We start from the raw sequence: 12,409 nt of genomic DNA on the forward strand, positions 1-12,409 counted from the left end.
TAGGAGAAGGAAAAAGGTGCTGACTCACATGTTTAAGAAGTTGTTTTAAAAGGGCTACATGAATGCAATAGCAGATGGTTTCGGGACTTTACAGAGCGTAATAGAAATGTCACTATCTATCGCTGAGTAAAATGGCCTTTTGCCCACTGATAAAAGCGCTCGTACTACTGACCAGGTGTCTGTGGAGACACTACTGTGGAAATGGTTCAACTATTATGTTTGTTTAAATTATCTTTACATCCTGACAGCAATCAATGCAGGGAGGGCTGGCAGTCTTGCTGACCTTTTCTCATTTAATTTAACAGCATGTGGAAGAAAAAGTTATTGGCAGCCCTGGGTGGGAATTAAAACAATTGTTTCAATTTGAATGTCGACTTCTGCCACAGCCCCCTACATTACATTACATCACATTTAGCTGACGCTTTTATCCAAAGCGACTTACAATAAGTGCATTTCAATCATAGAGATACAAACTCAGAAGAACAAGTAACAAGAAAATAAAACATGTTATAGATAAGTGCCATTATAAGTACAATTTAAGTGCTACGATTTGTTAGCGCTACAGTTTATTAGTGTTTTAGTCTAAAGAGGTGTGTCTTGAGTTTTCGGCGGAAGATGTAAAGGCTCTCTGTGGTCCTGATGTCATCAGAGAGCTCATTCCACCATTTAGGAGCAGGACAGCAAAGAGTCGCGATCTCGCCAAGTGCTTTTCTCTCAGTGAGGGAGGAACAAGCAGCTTGGCAGATGCAGATCGGAGTGTGCGGGTTGGGATGAAGGGTTTCACCATGTCCTGGATGTAGACTGGACCCGATCCATTCACAGCATGGTACGTCAGTACCAATGTTTTGAATTGGATGCGGGCAGCCACTGGTAACCAGTGAAGAGAATGGAGAAGTAGTGTGGTGTGGAAGAATTTTGGAAGGTTGAAGACCAATCGAGCTGCTGCATTCTGGATGAGCTTCAGAGGATGGAATACTTACTTAGATCAAGTACGAGGATGGAGAATGAAAACAGAAGGGAGACCTGCCAGGTTACAATAGTCAAGGAGATGACAAGAGCCTGAATCAGTACCTGCGCTGCCTTCTGAGTGAGAAGGGGTCGTATTCTCCTGATGTTGTAGAGCGTGGACCTACAGGATCGTGTTGTCGCTGGGCGTTAACAGTCAGGTCTTGGGTGGGTGAGTCTTTCCGTTGAAGAAAAGTAGTTCGGTCTTGTCGAGGTTGATCTTCAGGTGGTGAGCGGACATGCACTCAGAGATGTCAGTCAGTCAGACAGGCAGAGATCCGTGCCGCCACCTGAGTGTCAGAGTGAGGGAAGGAAAGAATTAGTTGGGTGTCATCGGCGTATCTGTGGTAGGAGAAACCATGTGAGTGAATGACTGAGCCGAGAAAGTTGGTGTAGATGGAGAAGGGGACCCAGGACGGAGCCTTGAGGAGCTCCAGTAGTAAGAGGACAAGGTTCCGACACCGATCCTCTCCAAGTTACCCGGTAGGTGCGACCATCAAGGTAGGATGAGAGAAGGGAGAGAGCAGAACCTGAGACACCAAGTTCCTAAAGGGAATAGATAAGGATCTGGTGGTTGACTGTGTCGAATGCTGCAGAAAGATCTAGAAGGATGAGGATGGAGGAGAGCGAGGGTCAGAGACAGCAAGGAGAGCAATCTCTGTGGAATGGCCCACCCTGAAGCCTGACTGGTGGGGGTCAAGGAGGTTGTTAAGGTGGAGATAGGAGGAGAGTTCGTTAAAGATGGCACCTTCAATAGTTTTGGACAAAAAGGGAAGAAGGGAGACCGGTCTGTAGTTGTTTTCTTCAGAAGGGTTGGGGGTGGGTTTCTTCAGAGAGTTGGAAAAACAGCCAAATAACAGAAGTGATATTGAGACAGGTGAGGAAAGGAAGAAGGTCAGGAGCGATAGACTGTAGAATGTGGGATGGAATGGGGTCGAATGCGGTGGGACGGGTCGAGGTTACTAAGGTAAGAACTTGGTTAGGAGACACGGGGGTGAAAGAGGGAAGCGAGGGCGATAGAGGTGAAGTCTGTGGGATACAGGTGGAAGGAGGTGGGTTAGAGGAAGAGGATTGTCAGCTATTTTTGGGGTAAAGTAGGTGAAAAAGTCACCCTGAAAGAAGGGGGGAGGGGGGCGGAGGAATGGGGGGTTCGAGGAGGTTGGAGAAGGTTGGATAGAAAATAGGTTTTTGGTGTTAGAAAATGAGGACTCTGGGTTGATAGAAAACGCTTTTTGCAGCAGAGATAGAGGCAGAAAAAGAGGAGAGAAGAGACTGAAACGCATGCAGGTTGTCAGGTTGTTTGTATTTACACCATTTCCTTTCCGATGCTCGCAGAGTGGCTCTCACGGCACGCAACGGTTCAGACAACCACGGAGCTGGAGGGGATCTGCGGCCCGTCGAGTCTTAAGAGGACAGAGAGAGTCGAGAGAGGAGGACAGAGTTGAGAGGAGAGTCTCCGCGGCAACGTTCAGGTGTAAGAGTGAGAGAGTCTGTTGAGCGGAGAGCTGATAGAACAGAGGAGGCCAGAGAGGAGGGAGAGAGGGAGCGAACAGGTACAGAGTCATTTGATGGGGTCGTTAGTTGGGGAGAGTGGAAGAGAGTAGGAGATGAAGAAGTGATCAGAGACGTGAAGTGGAGTTACAGTGAGGTTAATGGTTGAGCAGTTTCTAGTGAACAATAAAGTGCAGCAGAAAATACGATGGGCTCACTGTGTGGAACTGTGTGGTTTCAATTTTAAACAGCACACGTTAAAAACAAGTTGTGTTCGAGGTGACTGAGACTCCTTGTCATTTTTTGTTTTTATAAATAATTCAATATATTTTTGATCTCATATGAAATAAGCACCTTTTAACATTGTACAGATGAAATGATATTTTTGTGGCTAGTGGTGTGTTTGTGTGCTTGCACTCCAGGAATGCAGCCCGTGCTGTACTCGGTAAGGGAGGCTCTGGAAGGCAGACCTCACTGGGTCAGGACCGGGACTGAAATCTGTTATTTCAGGTAAGAATTCACGCCACATGCTTCTTTTCTTTTATTTCTTCTTCTATTTTTATCTTATTCCTGCACTATATTGTCCATTGTCGTACTGTCTGCTTTCATGCACCAACCGCCAAGTGAAATTCCATGTATGTCTGACATATTATGGCAATAAATGTTTCCTGATTCCTGAACCTGAGCAGTAAAAAACAAATAGTATCATAGAAAATGCTGCCAAAGCAAGCAGAGACAGATAGATTGTATAAAGTTCAGGACGGCACCTTGAACCCATTTATTATTCTGTACAATTGTGCCTGTGTGTTTCCTCTCCCGTCTTCAGACACACACAAAGAAATCCTAACTGTAAAGTGTTTTAACATGATACTGATTCTAGAACTCCATCAACAGAAAGCTGCTTGAATGCTTCTTGGTATCTGAGGTTAAAGTAGTAGATACCTCACAGGCACAACTGGAGATCTTTACTTAATGTCGCATTCCTCCTCCAGGAACCACTTTTGTCCAGCTCGGGGAAGAAGGAAAACGACATTTTACACTCTAACCTTTACCATCACCTTCAAGCACAACGAGGATGTGTGCTACCTGGCCTACCATTATCCCTACACATACTCTGCTCTCAAGGTACCCAGCAACCATCCAGCTAGTGCTAGTCTACTGTCCTCCGCTTCTGGACTTACTGAATAATAAAGACGATTCTACGAGGGACAACTAGCCGAGTCAACATTAATACGGCGCTGGGAACAACCAGGAAGTCAAAGCGATTTCACCAAAATGGGTTTAAAGGGTTAGTGTGCCTATAATATATCTTATATATCACCAATGAACCTTTTGTGAAATTGCTCGAATAGTGAATGTGTATACATCTCCTCCAGCTGAGTTCCACATCCAATTATGCTTGGATGCAAATGTAATCAGAAAATTTGTGTAGCAGCCGTGCCGGATTGAACGGAAATGTTTAAACTAAAGAATCCAAATAGTGTAGTAATGTTGTCATAGTTTCGGAGGAAGGTATTTTGTTCTGAAAGATTTTCTGTGCACAACAAATGGATCAAGAGCCAAAGTCCTGATCCCTCTGCTAGGATTGATACTTTTTATTTGTGCTATACGGTGCATGTCTACTCTAAAATAGCCAGACACACCCCGTCACCAGGGACAATCTTGCCATTGTATGTTTTGCAGAAAATGTTTTATAGCCTGGTGTCGGGCTTGCTGAAGCATACCCTGAAACAATGGGTTATTAAGTACTATTATTTGTGTTGTTATATAATGTAACAATCAGAACAACTTTATCAGCGCACTTCCCCGTTCTGTCCATGGCGCACCTAGTGTGAAGTAATGAGACTCCCAACGTCCGGTAATACGTGCAAGCTCTTCTTTGGCATGTGATATGAACAGTGGTGTCCTTGGTGAACGTCCTCTGTCTGTTTGTCCCATCCATTGTCCCTCCTACCACTCTGGGGGGGCTTTCTTTATTCTTTTTGTCATACCGCTCGAGGTACAACGTGACTTGGCCTGAATGTGAAAGCGTCGATTCTATTATTCATCCATTATCTGCCTGTGGAGGATGTATTGTCTCTCCAGCGTGTTCGGGGTGCCGCCTGGGCCCTCTGACCAGCTGGAGAAGCGTCCAAGATGCCTTCTTATCACATGCCAGAACCATCTTTCCACCCAAGCTTCCCTCCGGACCTCCACATCAAAAATAATGTGGTTTGCCAAAAATAAATTGACAGTACCATTTTATTTTTGGCGACTGGACTGAGCTCACCCTCACCATGTGGAAAGGATGGTTTTGGTGAAATGTTGATGCATCCCCTCTCGTTTCAGAAGTCAACTTAGACGTCCTAAATAGTTACAGAATCCACAGCATGTCTCTTGTCCCTTGGGCCCAGCTGTGGACCACGTCTCTCCACAAGTCCCCGAAAACACCCTGAATATTTTAGTCATTAAATGGGATCAATAAAGGCATTCATCTTCCATTTGTTGCCCAAAAAACGATATATTAACTTAGTAACTTCCTTGCTATAATGATGAATACACTTTTAGTTTTCATATAAACACAGAGACAATACAGTGAATACAGAGCTTCACACCTCTGCAGTGCCACGCCACATTCGTGTAGTAATTCAAGCAAAGGGAGTGAATACTGTACTATGAACATCAGCTTTTAATTGGCCTTAATTTGGGGATTTCATCTGTAAGCCAAAATCATGGAAATCTAAAAACATAAATGCTTTAAATACCTACATGCCAACTCCACACGCTTGTGTCCATCAGGCTCACCTGAAGGTGCTGCAGAAGTCAGTGGACCCTGCCACCGTCTTTTTCCAGCAGCAGGTTCTCTGTTGCACTTTGGCTGGAAACCCGTGTCCTGTGGTCACCATCACCGCCTGTCCAGCCAGCCGGGCCTGGAAAGACATGCACCAACTGCGTGAGTATTGGTGTGTGTTTGTGTGTGTGTGTGTGTGTGTGATGAGCTGGGAATAAGGCTCAGAGTGCTGAGGGCTCATATAAACAGGGAGGCATTTGATAGCGAGTTGATGGAATGTGTGTGTGTGTGTGTGTTTTGGTGTGGGTAAGCTATTATTGCAGTGTTTGTGTGAGAGAGAGTGAGAGGGACGGACAAAAGGAGACAAACTGGCAGCAAGGCATCCTGACAGAGACAGATATCCAACGCTTTGTTTGTTTCTCAGTGCTTAATTGAAAGCCAGTGAGCCTTCACAGTCAGAAATATATAGGAATAATTTGTTTAGGAGTAAACCGTATGAGATTCATCAAAGCATATTTACATTAGCATAACTTCATACCTTAGTGCATCGCAATTATGACATTTCCCCCCAAATGATGCGTCTGCACAGTCAGCGTTTCAGGGAAGGAAAAATAACTGCATCAGTTATGCATCAATAGTGATTGATTTCACTATTGATGCATTTTATTTTGAAACTATGTAGTGTTTCCTGTAAATTTCTCACAGATATCTCACCGTGGTATTCTGATGTCATTGTTCATGTAATATCTCATGAAAAGTCATTTCTTTGAGGTTTTCCACAAGCAATTACTGAACTACTCAATGAGATTCAAATTGTTTGGAATTAAAACTCAACAGAATTGTCATTTAGGACAGAAATGACATAACAAACATTGGTTTTCCAATAATTAATTACATTTTTGGTTGTGTTTGGTGGTCACTGTGGACAAAAGCCCTAGTGTTTCTGAGCACTAGACTCTCTCACTTGGGTCTGATTCAGCCATGGTTCATGGTTCATGGTTCTGGTGAGATTTGTTGCTACAAATGGAGTATGCGAACAGCCTGAGTAAACAACTCCACTTTGATGAAAACAAGGCCGTGGGATTATGTGTTCATCCCCAGGGTCACATATCTGCCACTAGCAAGTCACCTCCTTCCCATCAGTGTTTGTCTCCCTCGCAGCCCAATTTGCACTCGGCATTGATTGCGTTCCGTCGCTGTCGCTCTCCAGCACACCTGAGAAGGTTGCCGGTCAGCTCGAGGTGCAGCACAGACGAGATCTCCCACAGCGCAAAGGACAAGCTGGTGTTCACCAGCCAATTAACCTCAGAACCCCGGAGGGGGGCAGTGGGGGGGGCACCGGGGTAGGCTTATCCACATTTGTGTGTGGGTCAATGTTGGAAAAACAACCCAAACTGCGGTGCAAACAAGGCCCTTGGCAAGCGGCAATCAGTTCCTGTGCATGCAAATGAGTATGCTAATTGGCTCTAATTGCAAGCAGCCGTGTCGGGGGCATAAAACACCACCTTAAGTATCGCTTTTCAAGCAGCTCATAGCTCGTCTCATTTCTGCCGGAGCCAAAATGAATTTGAAGTTGATTTGAGTTATTAACTTTTCTCCTCCCAAACCAAGAGCTTTATCGAGGACATTTTCCTTCCACACTCGGATTACACAGAGCAGCCTCTCCTCGTGTCTAATTAAAAAAAGGCTTTCACCACAATCACAGCTCATCTCTTAAACCTGTTAATTATCAAACATAATCTCGTTCAGCGGGACACGGGCGGCCTCCGGCTAAATGGTTCCTGAGGCCCCCTTTTGTCTGGAACGCACAGCTTGGAACATGTGTGAGTGCATTGTCATCCTACACGTGGTGGTTTGACAGGTCCCCCTGCCTTTTCTCTACAGATGTTCAGTCACTGTGACAATTAGAACATTGTGATGGAGGGCTTCAGAATTTCAGCCTTTGTGAGCTAACTTTAAAACCTGTTCCACCCGAGGGCCCCCAGAGACAGCAAAACTCTACTTCCACCTGGAGTACCGTGTACTCACCACGAGCCGATATCGGAATGCTTCAAACTGTCAGAAACAGTCTCGGCTAAATGATGCACTAATACGTTTGAAAATACTCCAAACACAGCTCCAACAAGTTTCTAAAATATGATATGCAAATTGTCCAGAAAAGGTCCATACGGCGGTGCATTTCATAACATTTCCTCAGCAAAGCAAGGACCAAACAAAGGAAACGGCACACTGAGACTGAAGATGTTGGTATAAGTTTAACCACCAAGCATCCAGCATATGAATCATAAATGAACAGCCAATGCTCACTCGTGATCCATACCCGTTTACGAGTCAATTAGGATTAGACAAGCAGTGTACTGAGGCAGGTAAAGGGTGCATCCCATCGATGAGCCAATTGGTCCAAAGTTACAGTAAAATATCACAATGTATATCTAGCAGCTTATCATTAACAGCTCATGTCCAAAGATTTCGTCTGAACTTCAAGTTGCTCACTTGCTCGTAAAACTAGTTTGATTATGGGGATGAATGGCATATTTTGATCAATTAAAATAACATTTTTATATATAGACAAATTATATGATTTTGAGGGAAGAAAAAGGGTAGTACATGAAAAAGTCACTATGAGAACAAAGATTATTTTAAAGAATAAAAATATATTGTGATAAAGATAATACATTAGAAAATGAAGAAAAAGACTTCTGATATTTACAGAGAGTAAGTTGTAATTTAATGAAAAGGAATACACGGACCCTGCAGTGCATTTGGCCTGTGGGGTCTGGACAGCAACTGTGTTGGGCCCCTCGTTGGGGATGGACGGTTTGGTTAATATAAACATAAACTTGGACACCAGGAGGTATGTTTAATTCTGTTTATACCTGGATACTGGTGTGGCTATGGAACAGTCGGTCTACCTCCCACCGTCCCATCACACGCCGAGGCATACCTTACTGTCCATCCATTCGCACCTGAGGATGTGTCAGTACGTTCTGTCCCGACAAGCCGTTAGTGTGTGGGACGGGCTCCCTGGGGTCCACTTCCCATTCTCACTGCTGCTGCTTGAGGAAACAAACCTGGTCCTCGATTCATCACAGAGTGAGAAACCTAGAACGCATTTGCTATCGGGAGAGAAAACGAAGGTGACCCAGAAACCACATGAGGCATGACGCACCCGTCTGTGTCATTTGTGACACTTCATGTGCATCAGTGACCTCCAGTTGGATGTGAACTGTTGACTTGTCTCCGACTTGTCTGATCGCCCCACTGCTCCCACATTCAGACGGTGATGTCATCGTGTTCCCAAATCTCAAGTTTACTTACAAATAAATAATAATAAATGTGACTCACATTTTGTATCTTTTTTTGTAAAACTCACAACTGGGAACCTTTGCACAGTCCTTGGTGAATTTGCTTTTTTTTAAATATTATACACAATTTATAGTATTTTCTTCTAATATGCATTGCAATTCGCTTCAGTAAAGCTTTCATTCAAATTTAATTCCCAATAATATTTTTTCTAGTTTTTTTTTCATATTTCTATTTCATTTACATTCCCTTCAATTTCCTATATTGTATCCATGTACTCGCTGAAGCAAATTCCTTGTGCAGTGTTTGGCAATGAACCAGAAATAAATGACAAAGCTGTGAAAATCTGTCATGAACTCGATAGAACTTTGAAGTAAATGGGCTCTACTTTTATTGCCATTTTCCAGTCTTCCAACCACTCAAAGCACACTAGATGTCATCATTCACACACCTTCAGGGTTAAGTGTCTTGGTCAAGGACACAATGACATGGACTGGATTATCTGGGGATCGAACCACCGCTCTGGATCTGAGCCACAGAAGCTCCAGATGCTCCAGATGCTCCAGATGCTCCAGGCTGCGTCCCCAGAGGCTTCTACATGTTATGTGTACGTGGGAGAATGTGCTCAGGAAACTGTGACGCTGTGAGAAAAGCAAACAATGAATCCGTCTGCCGTCTCCGCTAATAGTTGGTCTGCTTGGTGTCTTACCAATATGTGGCAAAAGCAGTTGTAACTTCCTTCAGCAATATCGTTGAGACAGTAAAGTTTAAAACGCCACTCCAACAGCCTTTAAACTTTAAAAAGTGTCAGATGTGTCCTGAACTGTGAAGAACACACGGGTCTCTGTGTCTCGCATAATAATAGAATTAAACTACTTCAAAGCACAAGTGGAGCAAGGTTTTGTAGACTAGCACATGGCCACAGGAATTAAAAAAGATGAAACGTTGTATGGTGGCTTTGACCGGTATAACCCTTAAAGTAAAGTCTTTTATCAATGTGTGTTTCTTTGACAATCCACAAAGCAAAATCTTTGGTATCGCATTACAAGACTTAAATGTTACTTTCTGTTCAAAGTGGTGATGACAAAACAGCCCAGAGAGCTCTGGGTGGGAAGTGACTAACATCACCTGCATTCAGTGTGTGAGCACTGCGCCCACATTTACTACTGAATAGAAAACATTAGCTTGTTGCACATACTAAACTGCCCCACAATGCTTTGCATGTTGAGGTGTCATTAGGCCTATTTTAGGGGGGCTGAACCTGTCCAAAGCAAAGGAAACATTGGTGATCATCAACAATCCGATTCCACTTAGATGAAGAAACCAGGAGGCCATCTCCGTCCAGCATGTCCACCTATTGAGTCTCCTCAGCTAGCGACTGATCACAGGCTCTCTCGTGTTCCTGCATGCTATCTGCACCACGGTCGCGTTGTAATCTCTGACACTCTAAAATGTTGTGTATGACCCTTTCACAACATTACAGTTATTACTTGTGGCCTCTGGTAGCCGACATAATTGCCCATCCGTCAGCAGCGCTGACAGAGCTTAATAGATTGTTGTGATGGGCTTAGAGGACATGCTGCCAGCGCTGTTTTAATTAAAAACCCATCGTGGATAATTGAATGATGCCAGAAAATCAGAGAACACAGGAAATGTAGACCAAAGAAGAATGTCTCCCCTGCCTGACAGCACTAGGTGTACACATAGTATGGTTGCCCCCTAATAAGAAAAATAAAGGTCACAAATCTGAGTTTGCATAGGTGGGATCTGGCTAAAATAGGTATATATATATATATAAAATGGTACTAAAGCATACAATGGATATGCTTCTCTCAAATCAACCAGTTTACCCCCACCATGGGATGGACACTTGATTCTAACTTTACAAAATGACAAATGATCAAAACCGCTCCTCCAACATCAACAATACATCATCAAGAATGTGAATATGAACATCCCCGCCCTAACCCCACGCCTCGTCTCTGCCTCTGTCCAGGTAATCGTCCCTGTATCATGCTGACAGGCCGCGTCCATCCCGGCGAGTCCAATGCCAGCTGGGTGATGAAGGGCACCCTGGAGTTTCTGTGCAGCAGTGACCCTGTGGCCCAGAGTCTGAGGGAGGCCTTTGTCTTCAAGCTCATCCCCATGCTCAACCCGGACGGAGTCGTCAACGGCACGTGAGTGGCAGGCGTGGACGTGGGGGGGGGCGTTCCGTGATGCACAATCCATCACGATGGGAATGTGGAGCAGTGCCTCTGTGCGTGCTGGGATTAATACGGGTGTGTTGGATATGCTGCAGTGATGGGGATACATGACAGGAGTACGTCTGTGTGCAGCGTTGTGCTCTGTCTGATGATACCGGATGGAATGGTTCAAACGGCCATCCAGCACAGGGTGTTGGTCAATGGCGTGACAATCTGCCAGTTCTACCCCGGGTTCTGGCGTGGAGAGGGTGGTTTAACAATAGCTGGGGATTAACATTGGCCAAAGAAACACAGTTCAAAAGCATCACAGAGAAGACTGAGTAAAAACTGTTGGTGGTATTATGCATGAAATGTCTCTAAAATGTGTCACTCAAAACCCAAACTATGTGCATGGAAAAAGGTACAGAAGCGTCCTTTACAAGCCTTGAATCCTTTCACACAGTCCTTCCCTAGCTGGATGAAATACAGAACAACATTAACAGTAATACCAGCCAAAAGCTCTGTCCTCTTAACTTGAAGGTCCAGATTTATCTCAGTCCGTTCCCATACCAGATGATCCTTTCTGCGTGTGTCTTTGTGCGTGATGCAAGTCATGCAACACTGCTCTGACATTTCACAGGAATTAAGTTGGACGCTGCAGGGATTTACTCATCGTGCCGCCAGCTTTCTCCTCTGTCTCCTTCTTTCTTTCCCAGGTCAATTCTCTGAGCATGACATTGGTGCGAAACTGAAACAGTATTTCCAAAGCATCCACAGATCCTTTTTACTTTTAATCCCTGTTGGTTCCTGGGGGTATTTTGGGTCCTCGAAGACATTTGAATTTGAGGGACAGATTGAGATATGTTTGCTTTGGTCATGTGTCCTCTGTTAGTCTTGCTTTGTGAAATGATGGCATATGTTTTGTCTACTTGAGGCATCAAGCTGAAACGCCATCTAAATAAAGCAGACATGGTTAGCTTGTTGGTTAATACAGAACACAGAAGAACAATCATCCATTTGGAAAGGTGGGATGAATGTCACTACGTCTGGTCTCCACTTCCTCCTGAGGGGATACACATCCGTTTAGCTGAATGTTCACTAACTGGTCGCCATCAGAAATCAAAACCGCCAAGGGGAAACCCCAAAGACGCTTCACATCGACATTCAGACATCCGTACAATGGCGCAACAAAGGGCACCAGACACAGGCCTAAATACACAGGCAGGCGCAGGTGATTGGACACAGGTGGAAACAATCATGGGCACTGCAGCCAATCACAGGGGAAGACAGGACAAGGCAGGAAGTCAAGTTACCCCAGCGACACAAGAGACATGACAAAATAAAACAGGACATGGACCCACACCGTGACAGTCTGCCTTCATTTGGGCACCGTAATACACAACACAAGTATCAAACTCCCGCTGATTTGGACTGATTGTTCCTGAAAGGCCCTTCAAAGCTGAGGAGAACTGCATAGTTGGTCATCGTCCTCTGTAAGACAAATTCATTTGTTGGGTTGTCTACTACTACACGATAAACTTCCCAAAAGAAGGCAGTGGTTCTTCCAGTGTTCTATTGGACATCATTTATAAGGAATAAGAAATCAGTCAAGTTTCATATGCTCTGTGTGCGCTTGTTTCATTCATGTATTCGTCTG

The 12,409-nt window shown here is 44.5% G+C and overlaps 1 protein-coding gene across 3 annotated transcripts in view; it reads left to right on the plus strand.

Moving 5' to 3' along the window:
* The window catches only part of LOC119196731 (cytosolic carboxypeptidase 4), an 82,990-nt gene that overhangs the window by 53,495 nt on the left and 17,086 nt on the right, over positions 1-12,409 (plus strand). For all 3 annotated transcript variants that reach the window (XM_062563131.1, XM_062563132.1, XM_037452689.2), the window contains exons 18-21: positions 2,919-3,006; positions 3,489-3,621; positions 5,275-5,428; positions 10,566-10,746. In XM_062563131.1, coding sequence (XP_062419115.1) covers positions 2,919-3,006; positions 3,489-3,621; positions 5,275-5,428; positions 10,566-10,746 — 556 coding nt within the window. The remainder of the gene's footprint in view (positions 1-2,918; positions 3,007-3,488; positions 3,622-5,274; positions 5,429-10,565; positions 10,747-12,409) is intronic.

The sequence above is a fragment of the Pungitius pungitius genome, chromosome 6 (genome assembly GCF_949316345.1).
Source record: "Pungitius pungitius chromosome 6, fPunPun2.1, whole genome shotgun sequence".
NCBI lineage: Eukaryota > Metazoa > Chordata > Actinopteri > Perciformes > Gasterosteidae > Pungitius > Pungitius pungitius.